Here is a 14,482-nt window from a genome sequence, read left to right as displayed (position 1 = left end):
TGGTTGTGGTGGCCAGGCTATTGCTGGCCCTAAGGGCAAACTCATTTCAAGTTTTAGCAAACTACAGTGAAATACCGGATGGACCTGTTTTAATGTTTTACGGAGTTCAAACTATACTGTGACTGGGTTAAAGATGCATTTAATAGGGAATGGTCCCACAAATTTTGGCCCTAACTTCTTTGAGGATTGCAGGGACTGCAGAAACCTAGTGGAGAGATATACCCTTTCCTGCACCATAAGATGCTTGGGCTCCACTCTTTTGTGTGCCTGTACTTTATAAGCTTCTCTAGCTTCATCTAAGGCTTTTCTAATCACTGGCTATGTATTTTGCAATTGCGTGATTCATTCCTTAAGGGAAGGGGTGGTAGGTTCATTGAAAGGCAATTCAGGCATTGGGTTGAAGCTCTGTCCTGTAGCCACCTGGAAAAGGTGTGTAACCAGTACTGGAATGCATTGCATTGTTATAAGCTACTTCAGTGAATGGTAGCAGATCAGTCCAATTGTCTTGTTGATAGTTTATGAAACATCTCAGGTATTGTTCTAGCACTGAGTTAATTTGTTCTGTCCCCCCATTCGTTTGAGGATGATGACTAGATGACAAACCCTGATCTGTGCCCAGTACGTCCAAAAATACTCTCCAGAACTTAGAGGTGAACTGGACCCCCCTATCTAAGATTATGTATTGTGAGGCTCCATGTAGCCGATATATGTGTTGCACAAATATCTTAGCTAAGGCTTTAGCAGTTGGATTTTTTTTGGCAAGGGATGAAATGGACATGTTTGGAGAACAAATCCATCATTACCCAAATGACAGTGTTCCTAGCGCTTTCTGGTAGCTCTATGACAGAGATCCATAGAGATTTCGCTCTAGGTGCTGAAGGGCTTGCAACTGCCTGTAGGAGGCCAGGCATTTTTCCTGCCCGCATTTAGCCTCTGCGCAAATGGGGCAACTGGCTACATAACTCTCAATGTCCTTTTTAAATAATGGCCATCAGAATTGTCTCTTTATCAGGTAGAGGTTTTTCACAAACCCAAAGTGTCCCGCTAGTTTTGAATCATGGCAGATTTGCATGAACATTAATCTCTGGGTCGTAGAGATGTATAGTTTCCCCCCACCCACCCACCTATGGCAGTCCATCTCGCATTGAACAGAGGTTTTTGTCAATGAGGAACCACTCGTCCTTCTCCAGAGCTTGCTTGAATTTGGTGGCAGCCATGCTGTTAAAGGTTGGGATGCTCTTTGCTTGCGGTCTTGTGGTGATGAGAGTGGCTAGTTGTCTGGTGGTCAGCAATGGTTTGACCACTTCAGCTTTCATGCTATTGTACTGTGGCATCTATGACAGGGTATCTGCCAAGACGTTTTTCCCCTCAGGTAAGAACTGGAGAGTAAAATTGAATCGGTGGAAGTGCTGGGCCCATCCAACTTGTTTGGGGGACAGTTTCCTAGGAGTCTTTAGTGCCTCGAGATTTTTATGATCAGTCCATACTTGGAAAGAATCTTGTTCCCTTCTAGGAAGTGCCTCCAAGTGAGTAGGGCCCAGCACACAGCATAAGCCTCCTTCTCTCAGACTGCCCATCTTTGCTTGGTTTCTGTGAGTTTCTTTGAAGTATAGGCACAAGGTTGCTGTAGGCCTTCCTGGTTCCCCTGGAGCAGTACTGCACCCACCGCTATGTCGCTGGCATTGGCCTGGACAACAAATGGTTTCTCGGGATCTGGGTGCTTTAGCACTGACTCTGCGGAAAAAAGTCATTTTAATTTTTCAAATGCTGTCTGGCATTCCATAGTCCACTTTAGCAGCTGGCTAGGTTTTGGCTTGTCCTCCCCTTTTGTTTTTAGCAACTTAGTAATGGAGAGTACGATCTGAATGAAGGATTGGATGAACTGCCAATAGAAGTTAGCGAAGCCCAGAAAACTTTGCAGATGCCTCTGGGTGTGTGGTGGGGCCCACTCCAAAACAGCTCACACTTTTTCTGCGTCCACTTCCACCCCCCACGTGGGAAATCTGATAGCCCAAATAGTCAATCTTTTCTTTGTGGCATTCACATTTTGAAAGTTTAGCATACAGTTTGGCTGCATGGAGCTTATTTAAAACTGCTCTGACTAATTTGACATGCTCAGCTTTCATTTTGGTATAGATTAATATGTTGTCCAGGTACACCAAAATCCCCTTGTACAAATGCTCATGGAGGACCTCATTAATCAGTTGCATAAATATTGCAGGTACTCCCTGTAGACCAAATGGGAGTGCTTTTAACTGGAAGCACCCCAAGGGGAAGTTGAACGTGGTTTTCCACTCATCCCCCTCCTTGATTCTAACCTGGTAATATGCTTCTTGCAGATCTAGCTTGGAGAAAATCTTTCCCTTTGAGAGGTGGGCTAGCATGTCCTTCATGAGTGGCAAAGGGTAGACATTGTCCACGCACACAGCATTCAAGCATTTATAATCTATGCAGATGCAAATAGACCCATCTTTCTTTTCCCGAAATAGCACCAGGGCAGCCATTTTTGGTCTTGCCAGTTGAATGAAGCCATGTGCCAAATTCTTATCTATGAATTTGCGCAGCTCCTCTCTCAGGGACTCATCAAATAGAGTTTGGATTTTGGCAGCTTAGCTCCAGGGATGATCTCGATAGCAGTCTGTGGGACAGTGAGGGGGGAATTCATCAGATCTGTTCTTGCTAAAGACCTCAGCCAAGTCCTGGTACTCCCTGGGTATGCTTTCCGATTCCCGATCATTGATAGCTGTTACACCTCAGGCTTGTGCTTCGCTTTGGTGCCATGGTGGCTATTGGGCGAGCGGGCTTTCCCTTTTGGGAATCTCAAATTTCCTGTCCTCCAGTTCATCCGTGGGTTCCATTTTTTTAGACAGGCCAGTCCTAGGATTATAGGCCATTCCATGTTGGGGGTCACTATAAAAGTCAAAGTCTCAGTGTGGTCCCCCATGGTTAGTTTTATTGGCATCGTGGCGAAGGTGGCTGGGACACCCCTGTAATAGATCCATCTAATTGACTGAACAAAATGGGCTTCTTCAGTTTCCTCATAGGATCCCCAGATTTCCCACTAGGGTTGGGCTTATTAAACATCTGGTACAGCCTGAGTCTAGTAAAGTCTTTATGGCTACCTTTTCCTCCATCTTTTCCTCCATTCCTGGGATCATCAGTTCTATGGGTCTGGTAATGGATGCCAGACTTACCAAGGGCTCATCATTGGAGTCGCTGTTGGACATCTCTGGTACCTTCTCTGGTGGGGTTGGAGTTCTCCCTCCTGTTTTCTCGGAGGGCTAGAATTCCATGACCTAGGCACTTTTCATTGCTGTCTTCCTGGGGTGCTGGGATTTTTTTATGGGTTTAGACCCACGGGCCAGTCTCCTTTTCTCACCAGAGTCTTTGAATGACACTCCGCAGCTCGATGGTCCTCTTTTCCACATTTAAAGCAGGCAGTTCAGGGCGGGGTCACTATGGGGGTTTTCATTGCCTCTTGCTTCCTCTCTGGTAGGGAGCATTTCCATGCTTGACTGAAACAATGTTGATTTTGGGCTTGGTTGATCTTTGCTTCCTCGGCTAGGATGCACCAGTTGTGGAGGTGCAGGGGCTCTTTGTGCAATACACTCATGGTAGAGATCATCATTCAACCTTTCCTTGAAACAGCTTACTAAAATGTCCTCTGGCCAGTTAAGATGACAAGCCAGATCTCAGAATTCTTCAGTGTATTTGGCCACGGGGCATTGGCCCTGCCTGACATTTTTAATACAATCCCTGGCCTTCTGGTCAGCCAAGGGATCCTTAAACCACCATCTCAGCACTGCCATGAATCGATTGAAATTTTGGAGCTTGGGTGCCTCGGCATTATGCAGGGTGACCATCTACTTAGCTGCTGTACCTTCTAGGGCCAGGGTGACGACCCTGACCCGGGCACTCTTGCTAGGGATCTCCCGGCCATATTCCTGCATATAACCCAGGAAGAAACCCCATTGCTGGGGATCCCTATCATATTTCACGCCAAGGGGGGAGTCTTATGTTTGATATGGCAAGCCCCTTCCTTATGGCGCTGTACCCATCATTGCTGGCTGGTGTAGCTCAAGCTGGGATCATTGCTGCAGCGGCGGTTCCTGTGGTGTCTGTGGTGTTGGTAGAGGTGCCTGGGTTGGAGGGTTCACTCTCCCCCTTCTAACTTCCTCCACCAGCCTCTCCCCATCTCTGTTTCGATAAGGGTCTGTTTCTTCCTCTTCAAGGTTTTTGAAAGCCTCTACCATGAGACTTATGGCTTGCTTAAGGAAGCAATAGGCTCAGGTTGGCCTTTCATCCTCTTCTTTGCTGAGGTTGAGTGAACGCTCCATTTCCTTTTCCAGCCTGGCTTGTGGCTGCTGCAGCTGATGGTCACTTTCCAGGATCTTCCTTCCCAGTCTTCCTTCTTCCTGACACCGATTGACCACCTTGGTTTTGAGAGGGTCTCCCCAGTTGCAGCCTTGTCTCCTGAGCCAGAGGAATTAAAGGAGCTGTCATTAAGGAAAGCCTTGGGGGGGGGGGGCTCTGCCCAGCACTTGCTTTCTTCCCTCTTGCTGTGGTGGTTAGACATTGCTTGCATGGTCCCCATGGTATGGGTTTTCTTCCCTTTGGGTTGACCACTTTGCAGATCCTGCCTAATGTAAGGACCTGCCTCAGTTAAGCCTCCCAAGAAAGCAGAACTCTTGAAACTTCCAATGTCTCAACAGGAACTTTTATTGGAAGGTATTGATAGCAGGATAGTAAGGCAGGATCCAAGGATTTCCCATGTGAATTGTTACATTAAAAGAGCCCTTTCAAACCCCACCCCAAATGTCCAACCAGCTGCAAAGAAAATACACAGCAGAACACCCTTAGGCCCCCCTCCCCTCAATAGAATGGCAGAAGGTGAAAATGAGGGCATAGGAAAGAAATACAAAATACATTGGGGTTCTGACATCCTCTCCATTTCTAGGAATAGCTGTATCTACATGATGAATTGAGCCAATGGTGAATTTGCTGAATTAATTTTTTTCTAAAGAACTTTTCAAAAGTCATTTGAGACAGAAATTAAAATGAAAAACAAGAAGACAGCCATGAAGAAGGCACACCTCCAAAATCCCACCAGACACCAACATTTAAGGGAAGGTACCTGAGGGTGCCCAGCCTATCTAAACTGGTTGGATGGGCAGATATCTTCATGGAAAGGTAGTTCCATAACTAACTTTATCCCATGTTATTTAGGGTTTTAAAAGTGATAAAAGTGTACCGGGAACACAACTCAAAGCAGTGCAACTTATGTAGCAGTGGTGTAACATGGGTGAAATATGAAGCATACAGAACTTTACATGCTGCTGCATGCAGCACCACTTACAGGAAATCTTCAAGGGCAGCTCTATGTAGAGTATGTTACACAATTAAGCTAAGAAGTGATTAACCCAGGAGTGAGCAAGGCTCCCAGCTCTAGGAAGCAGTGCAAATGACACACAAGATGAACTTGTGCAAAGTCCTTCCCTAGTCATGACTGCCACCTGCTCCTATAGCAGGACCATGAATGCAGGAGACCCAAATTGCCAACAACTCTGTTGGAGAGAGTGCTACCTTATCAAATACGACAAATCACCAGGCCCCCAAGCATGGATAAAGCCCAAAGTCATTCTGTCTTGCCAAGGTTGACTTAAAGCTAATCTGTCTGCAGGCAGGCACTGGGTAGACAAGTGAATGGCATCACTTGCTCAGTATGAGGTGTTTAACATAGTATCGTCCACATACAGATGACACCACCTTCCATTCTGTAACCATTTCCTATTTTTAATAGATGTATTTATCCATCACTTACCTTCACTTCCACATGGGCCATCAGAACAGCAAAGTTGGTTAAATGATTACAGGAACATGTTGTGTGTGTCTTGTTTGTTGTGAGGAGCCGACAACCTTGAGTTGACCAGTATCCTGTCATTGTGCGTTTAGAATAACTCCAGAATGAACAGTTAGGGTTGAAATTTTCTTCTGACTGCTATAGGGAAGAAATAGATGAAGAAGTACTAAATTAAATCATCTCTGTTCTTCTAACCATTAGCAGCAAAGGGTAATGGACAACAGAGGAAGATTGCTATTCTCACTTTTATAAATTATTCCTTGCCCAATTATTTGATTTGTTTAGAGCTAAACTCAGCTCTGCAGGATTACTTCATTTCTATTACAAAACAATTATAAACCTCAAGTGCTTTATGAAGATTTTTTTTTAAGTAGCTAAGATAACCTCGGGGAGGGGGGTTGGCTTTTCCTGAAAAGTGTCATATATTGTGGGTAGGGGAGGAAGTGAACACTTTCTAGGATGTTTTCAGGAACAGTGAAAAATAATCTCCCCATAATGTGAGACTTTTTGCCAGGGAAGCAAGTCCTCACCTTGATGTGTCTGACAGTGAACACAACAGGGTCAGCCAAGTAAACCTTATTGCTGAACTCTTTATTAATTGCTGCTGTGATGATGGGAGAATTCACTATGACAGAATGATTAGTAGACATGGCTTCCATCCCTAATTTCATGCTGGCATTCTCTGTGGACAGATAAGGGCCCAGATTGTTGTATAGGACAAAGGCCACTCTGATTTCACCTGAAACAGAAAATTTGGTAATAGATTAAATCAGTTTTCAGAATTTCTAATTCACAATCTTTTGCTCTATAACAAAAACAGTCTCTTAATGGAGTTTAAAAAATTGCAGAACTGGTTGCAGGATTGGCGGTGCAGCAACCTACTAATATGAACAAAATGGTTAATGTAAGTAATCAGAGTTGCTGTACATATAATCACAATAAAGATAGTTCTAATACAGCCATATATAAAGATGCGCTACTTTGTAACATTGCAGGCTCAATGTGAGAGTTATTATCTAGTTCTTGGTACTAATTAAAACAGTATCAGCATTAAAAGCAATTAGACATATATAATCCTATTGATTCTCAGGCTCAACCATGAGATAATCTGTGTGTGACTTAGAGGGGCTTTTTGGAAGGCATATGCATGACATTTTGCACTCCTCTGTCAATTTTATAAGCATGCCTTCTTAATCAAACTATAATCCTCCCCTATTCCCCCAATTGAGGTATTTGCAGGAAAGCATGCACATTTTTCATTACTTTCAACCTCAGTAAGTCACAAGCCCAGTGATTCATTTAGCATTAGCAAACTACTATTTACTGCACCAGTTTAGAGGTGTTTGACTTTTACAACTAGTGTAGGTCTAGGTGCTACCAACTATCACACCTTTAGTTTAGTAGTTCAGTCTTAAGCTCAACCCCACAGGATAGAAGGGCTAAGAGGTGACTGAGGACAAAATAGGATAAACAAAAAGAACCCACTCATTAATATTTATGCCCCTAATGGTACCTGTGAACAGAAGAAAAGTGCTGCGATTTCAAAGCAAAGTTGTAATTTGTAAAGCTGGGAAAATAATGCCAATTTGATAATTTGGTTTTATTACATTTCCTTTTTGCCTTCTCTTTACTCTTTTGTTAAAAGCCTACATGAAGATTTCAGTTTTAGTTGGTGTTTATCATGATGGTATTTATCAGGTCAATTAATACTGGCCAAGGACAACAATAAAGTTAATGTGTTGTGGGGGAAAGAAATACTGGTGTTTTGGAATGGAATAAAGGCATCAAGTTCTCTTCCCCAAAGATCCAGATATGCATGCAGCCCCTTCATCCCTTTCAAAAACACATTTTTAATTTTTTAAAAAAGTCTGTATGTCCTTGTTTTAACAAAAAAGTAGCAGTCACGAAGCCAAAATAGTCAGAAAATGGTCAGAAAACCTAAATCACCACAGACCATAAATAACTATAAAACAAGAAAGGATAGAGAAAATATAAAACAACACAAAACACACTTCCCGAGTATGCTCTTCCAATTTCAAAGCCATAATAGCAAAGCTACATCTTGGGTTAATAAGTTCCTAATCATAACAGATATGGCCATATGGGAAGTAAATGTAAAGTGAATAGAAACCAGGTTTCTAGCACATAGTACTGCAAAAGCATTACTGCTGCTTGCCAAAACCACTGAATGGGAAGCTGGTCATAATGATGTACAGTATATGAGGTGCTTTCTAAAAAAATGAAGATATTGTGGCTGTCTGTGCTTTCTCAACCTTGGCAGCTTTAAGGTGGGTGGACTGCAACTCCCAGAATTCCCCAGCCTTCCCTCTAAAGGTTGCCAAAGTTGTTAAACAATGGGAATGATACTGTATATGACAGGTGTCAAACTAGCCGTGTCACGTGACTTGTCGTGACGTGTTGCGACTTTTTTTTCATTACCGGAGCTGGGGTGGGCACAGCCTCCATATGATGCAACCGCCCCATGGGCCAGCAGTTTAACACTCCTGCTGTGTATTATTTAGACAAGTGTATCTTAAATTCTGGTTAGTCTTTAATCAAATTACAGAAATGACCACCATGGTTCCACACGGTGTTGTAAGCCTAAATTAAAAAAAAACTTATTTGCCTTTTTTCCATCACCCATACTGTGCTCAGGAATATCTTTAAAGTTCTATGCATTTTGGTGCATATATTTCCTAATATATATGTTTTCAATGCAACTTCTTTTGATAATGCATTCTGTACACATTTTTCCTAATAAATGGATTTTTTGAATCAATCTACATGACAAATTGTGGAGAGATGAACTGTAGTCTTTGACTAGTCTACTTTAGAGACAAATGTTTTTAGTTCAAACTATGGATAAAATTTTATTTAATAATGCTCTTTTCTTCTATGCCTTTTCCCTGCGATCAAATTTAACATTACTTTCCTCTTTCCTACATTTCTATTATCAACTGACCAATATAAGCTTCCTTGTGCAGTTGGCTGGCCATTAAGAGAGTAAACTGCTGGACTAGATGAGCCAGGACTTTGATTCTGCTGAAAGAGGTCCAGATAATTTGTCCCTGAAGCTGTAGCCTGATCACTTTTTCAACAAGATTCCTCAAAAAAGGGAAAGATGGAGATAAGACAAAAATTGTGCCTACCATTCAGTGCAATAATGGTTTCTTGAAGAGAGGGCAGATTCGTTAAGCACAGGTTGGATCATATCCTTCAAGGACTAATTTGAAGGAGCACAACTGGAACTTAACCATACAGCATCTCCTTGGAGGCCTTGACCAACCAGGAGAGACATGGATCTAATCCACAGGTAGACACACTTGCTGCTCCAAGGATTCTGTTAATTTCCTTGGGACCAAAAGACTCAAACTCTTCCCAAGTAGCAAGCCAGACTAGTCTCAGTCAACTCGATAGACTGACATAGCTGAAGTCCAGCTCAGAGCAAATCCAAGCAATTTTGTTTGATGGCTGCTCAAATAGTTTGCCACAAGCTCCTTTCTAGAGCCGAGAGAAAGTGACTTAGGCACAAGGCCAGTGTCCAGCTGGCCTCATTCCTAAGGTGGTTCTGAACCCCAGGGGCACTTCTGATTCTGGATGCAAGGAAGGCAGATTGAAGTAATATAAGTTGAAAAACTGTAAGTATAGCAACAAATTCATGGTGTCCTGGTTGGGAGACTGCTATGCAACAGGACCCCTGGTATGGGAACAGGAATTCTACCTGATCACTAAAGCCCTACTGCACAAACAAGACTTTGAGAGTAGTACCTCTCAAAGCCATCATTCTTCCGAATGACTACAGCCACTTCACTTCCCCTGCCCTTGGAGTTGTAGGTGGGCAGTCAGATTTCCAAGGGGAGACTACCTTCCATGCTCAGGCTGATCTGACGGCAGCAGACCAGGTGCTGCGGACGGTAATAGACCAGGGCCTAGAGATGGCAGTAGACCAAGTGCTACAGACGGTGATAGATCAGGGCCTACAGATGGCAGCAGACCAAGTGCTATGGATAGTAGTAGACCAGAGCCTGCAGACGGCAAAAACCAAAAAGAGGGATTTTCAAACAACAAACTCATGGAACAGGTGACATAATATTGTGGTATATAATACTTGTTCCATGTATGTGCTTATGCCCAAAGAACACCCAAACTATACATGCATTAGATGTAAACTATGTAAACTACTGGAGGAAAAAGGAACTTAGAGGCAACTCTAGCCAAACCCCAATCTACAAAAGAAAACTATACCCAAACAGAACCAATTAATGAACAAATAACTCCCAGAGGATTTGACCCTACTGATAAACCCTTGGAGGAAAACAAGTGGAGGTATGTCACACATAGAAGGAAACACAATACTCATAGAAAGAATCAGCATAAAACTAACAAACCCCTTCTGCCCATTCCAACCCAACCAGAAACTGAGCAATTGATTTCTTCCCTTAGACCAGGCATGTCAAACTCGCAACATCACGTGATGTCACATGACATATTGTGACTTTTTCCCCATTGCCGGCAATGGGGTGGACATGGTTTTGGTGTGATGCATCCAGTCTACGGGCTGGCAGTTTGACATGCCTGCCTTAGGTGGAAACACACAGACCCACAGCCTCCCCATCAAAGAAAACATGCAAAGAAACAACTTCAAATATCCCTAAAAAAGTCACTTCAAATATCCCTAAAAAATGTCACATCAACAAACACACCAGAGATAAACAGAAAAGCACCTCAGACTGCAGCCCCCCCAAAAGGAAGGCAAGTGTTGGTTGGTAATAGGAGATACTATTCTCAAAGGAATGGAACCAGCCATCTACAGACCGGACTTACAATCCAGGGAGGTATGTTGTCTCCCTGGAGCAAAAATCAAAGATGTGGCCGAGAACCTAACCAAAATAATTAGGCCTACTGATTACTACCCTTTCCTCCTCCTCCACATTGGGACAAATGACACAACAAAGAACCTAAGTACAATAGTGAGAGATTACAAACAACTAGGCATAAAGTCAAGAAGCCAGGAGTACAAGTAGTGTTCTCATCAGTACTCCCAATGAAAGGCCAACACCCATTGAGGGGAAAAAAGAATTCTAGAAATAAACCATTGGCTAAAAGGTTGGTGTTGCCAAGAAAACTTTGGTTTCTTGGATCATGGACTGCATTTCCTATATGAAGGACTCCTGGCAAGGGATGGGTTGCACCTCATGAAAACAGGGAAAAATGTACTATAAAAGGAGTTGAAGTTGCCGGAACCTTGGCAAAAGTGACCATGTCATACTGGAATTTAATATAACGCAAACACTAGGAACAGAAAACAGTCCAACCAGTGTCTTAAACTTCAAAAGAGCTGACTTTAACAAACTTAGAGAGAACTTAGGAAAGATACCATGGATGAAAATCCTAAAGGGAAAAACAACCCAAGAAGCATGGGGAACTCTGAAAAATGCAATCATAAAAGCCCAGACCAGCACAATACTACTGAAAAAAGAAAAACAAGAAATTCAAGAAGAAATCAGCATGGCTGCAAAAATATCTCTCTGACAAACTGAAAGACAAAAAGGACAAACACAAAAAATGGAAAGAGGGGCACATAACTAAGGCTGATTATCAGCAGACAGCCAGAAGATGCAAAGATGAAGTCACGAAAGCAAACGCTCAGAACAAACAAAGACTTGCAACAGAAATCATGGATAATAAAAAAGTTTCTTCTAACATTAACAGCAACAGTGGGCTGGTGGAGCAGTGGGCTGATGCCTCCTTAAGTAACACCAGCTGCCTGCAATTAGTGCAGGTTCGCATCCCACCAGGCTCAAGGTTGACTCAGCCTTCCATCCTTCCGAGGTAGGTAAAATGAGGACCCAGATTGTTGGGGGCAATAAGCTGACTTTGTAATAATGCCGCTTGGGGTGTGTGTGAAAGCCCTAACAAGCAGGCATATACATAGAATGAAGGCTACTGCTAAGCTTGTAAGCCGCCCTGAGTCTTCGGAGAAGGGCGGGATATAAATGTAATAATAATAATAAAAAAAAAGTCAAGGAAACTGTAGGTCCACTAAAGAGAGAAGATGGCAAGGAAATAACAGGCAACAGGGAGAAAGCAGAGCTGCTTAATTCATACTTTGTGTCAGACCTTCAAACACTCTGAATACAGCCATGTTTCTTCGTTTTTTGGCTGCCACAGCAATGGGAGGGGGGAGACTGCATTCTTATAGTTTAGTCAAAACAATAACTTTCTTGTGGGAACTAAGGTCAAGAAGCTTAAGTGTTTGGCTGGAGCTACCATTAGGAACTCCGCCAAAGGTTTTAATTGGGGATTGTGATTTATGACACATCAATGGGTGGGGAGTTCAACTTTTACTTTATAACCTTTTTTTTTGGGGGGGGTAACTTTCAGTCTTGGTTTCACCTTTATTCGTGCTGATATTATGTAGCTATTAAAATTGTTCTTTGAGAAAAGCAATTGCCTCAGAATTCTTATTTCTTCTGGTCTCATCTATCAGAACCATGACATTAAACCAAGACTCCAAATTTCATTTATCCATGGGGTCCTGAGCCCTGGTCACCTACCCAAACCTTGGGAGGATGACAAAGACACAGGGAAGATGCAGAGATGGAAAAGAATCAATCCCGAGCCTGGGGGTAGCTGCAGTGGATGAGATGCAGGCTGCTACTTTTGTGGAAAGTGCGGTCCTGGCAGCTGGAGCCAGACCAAAGTCCCATGAAGTCCCAGTGGAGAAGCTGACTCAGAAGGAGGAAGTCATCATCCTCAGGGGGAATACTGCATCCAATTTTGGTCACCATTTCACAAAAAAGATGTTGAGAGTTTGGAAAAAATTCAGAGAAGAGCAACTAAGATGATCAAAGGCCTAGAGACTAAAACATATGAAGAATGGCTGCAGGACTTGGGTTTGGCTAATCCAGTGGTCGGCAACCTTAAACACTCAAAGAGCCACTTGGACCCATTTCCCAGAGGGGAAAAAACCACTGGGAGCCGCAAAACTCTTGCGCGCGGGCATGCACACAAGGGGGGCAACTTGATTGAAGAGTTTAATTAAAAAGAAATAGAAGCTGCTGTTCATGAGTTCTCTCTCTCTCTCTCTCTCTCTCTCTCTCTCTCTCTCTCTCTCTCTCTCTCTCCTCCCCCCTCTCTCTCTCCCTCTCTCCGATCTTCTGCTCACCTGGCAAGCTGGCTTCACGCTGTTCTGGACAAGCTGACACACATTCTTATTGGGCTGGCTCTCCTGCCCTGCTTTCTACTGCTTCCTGTGGAGATGCAGCAAAGGCAGGAGCCCCGCCCAATAAGCTTGTCAGCTTCTCAGAGAACAGATGAGTTACACATTCTCTCTCTCTGCAAATGGCTGGGAGCCGTAGGAGAAGGCTGAAAGAGCCGCATATGTGGCTCCAGAGCCGTGGTTTGCCGACCCGTGGGCTAGTCTAAAGAAAAGAGGAAATAGGGGAGACACGATAGCAGTATTCCAGTATTTGAGGGGCTGCCACAAAGAAGAGGGGGTCACCTTATTCATCAAAGCACTAGATGGAAGGATGAGAAACAATGGTTGGAAACTGATCAAAGAGAGAAGCAACCTGGAATTAAGGAGAAATTTCTTGACAGTGAGGACAATTAACCAGTGGAACAGCTTGCCCCAAGAAATTGTCGGCACTCCATCACTGGAGATTTTAAAAAAGAGGCTAGACAGTCACTTGTCTGAGATGGTATAGGTTCTCTTGCTTGAGCAGGGGGGGCTGGACTAGAAGACCTCCAAGAACCCTTCCAGCTCCATTCTATTCAATCTCAGTTATTTATGCCAGCCCAGCCCTCTCATGTACAATATGTCTCAGATGGGGTAAAACTTGTTGCAGGCTGACCTGGTATTTAGCAGCAGCTGCTGCTGCTGCTGGAGACCAGGGCAACTAAGGATCCAGAGACTTTGTTCTGAGGATTCAGCCATTGTTATGTTGTCTGCTTGATTCAATAAAGCAATTTGACTTACATTAATAATGTGTTATAGCAAGAAAGATAGTGAAAGTACTATGATTTAAACTTAACAGAAAAGATTTCTACATTCCCAAAACCATCAGTGAAGAGCTGAGCTTACCATTTCGACCATTCTGCTTCAGTGTGTTTGCTGACAGCTGGATGGTGCTGCCAAAGCCAGTATTCTGTGGAAATTTAAGATCTTCCAGGTTTCCATCTGTGCTTAGCCTTGCAACTTCCAGCTCTATTAGTATGAAAAATGGAATGTGTGTAAATGCAACGTATTGATAATGCATTATAGGATAAGAGGAGAAAGAACAGTTTGTTCAAATCAATGTGCCTTAAATAGAGGGGTTAAATAGTACACACACACACACACACACACACAAACACACACACACACACTGTATATTGTTCGACATTTACCAAAACAGTAGGGAGTGTGTGGAGCTCACCAAATATTACCTTTCAACAATTTTTTTCCATTGCAAATTGGAAATTGGACATGGGAAAATTGGCTGGAAGAAGGAAGTCAATTTCTAGCAAGAATTTCACCCCCTGAAACATAAGCACGGATGTAGTGACAGCCGAAGGACAAAAAAAGTTAGTGATATTCTTTCTCTTAGATGCTTAGTTGGCAAATGAACACAAACTTTT

General features: G+C 43.2%; 1 protein-coding gene across 17 annotated transcripts in view; it reads right to left on the bottom strand.

The window, feature by feature from the left end:
• The window catches only part of ADGRL3 (adhesion G protein-coupled receptor L3), a gene marked incomplete at its 3' end in the record, with an annotated part of 400,329 nt that overhangs the window by 219,129 nt on the left and 166,718 nt on the right, over positions 1–14,482 (bottom strand). For all 17 annotated transcript variants that reach the window (XM_081321797.1, XM_081321796.1, XM_081321791.1 and 14 more), the window contains 3 exons: positions 13,947–14,069; positions 6,391–6,599; positions 5,822–5,998 (listed from right to left, as the gene is read on the bottom strand). In XM_081321797.1, coding sequence (XP_081177923.1) covers positions 5,822–5,998; positions 6,391–6,599; positions 13,947–14,069 — 509 coding nt within the window. The remainder of the gene's footprint in view (positions 1–5,821; positions 5,999–6,390; positions 6,600–13,946; positions 14,070–14,482) is intronic.

This window comes from Vipera berus (assembly GCF_964194415.1).
Source record: "Vipera berus genome assembly, chromosome: 2".
In the NCBI taxonomy this organism is placed as follows: domain Eukaryota; kingdom Metazoa; phylum Chordata; class Lepidosauria; order Squamata; family Viperidae; genus Vipera; species Vipera berus.
The sequence above is the reverse complement of the archived record's forward strand: the minus strand, read 5'-3'. Positions and strand labels throughout refer to the sequence as shown.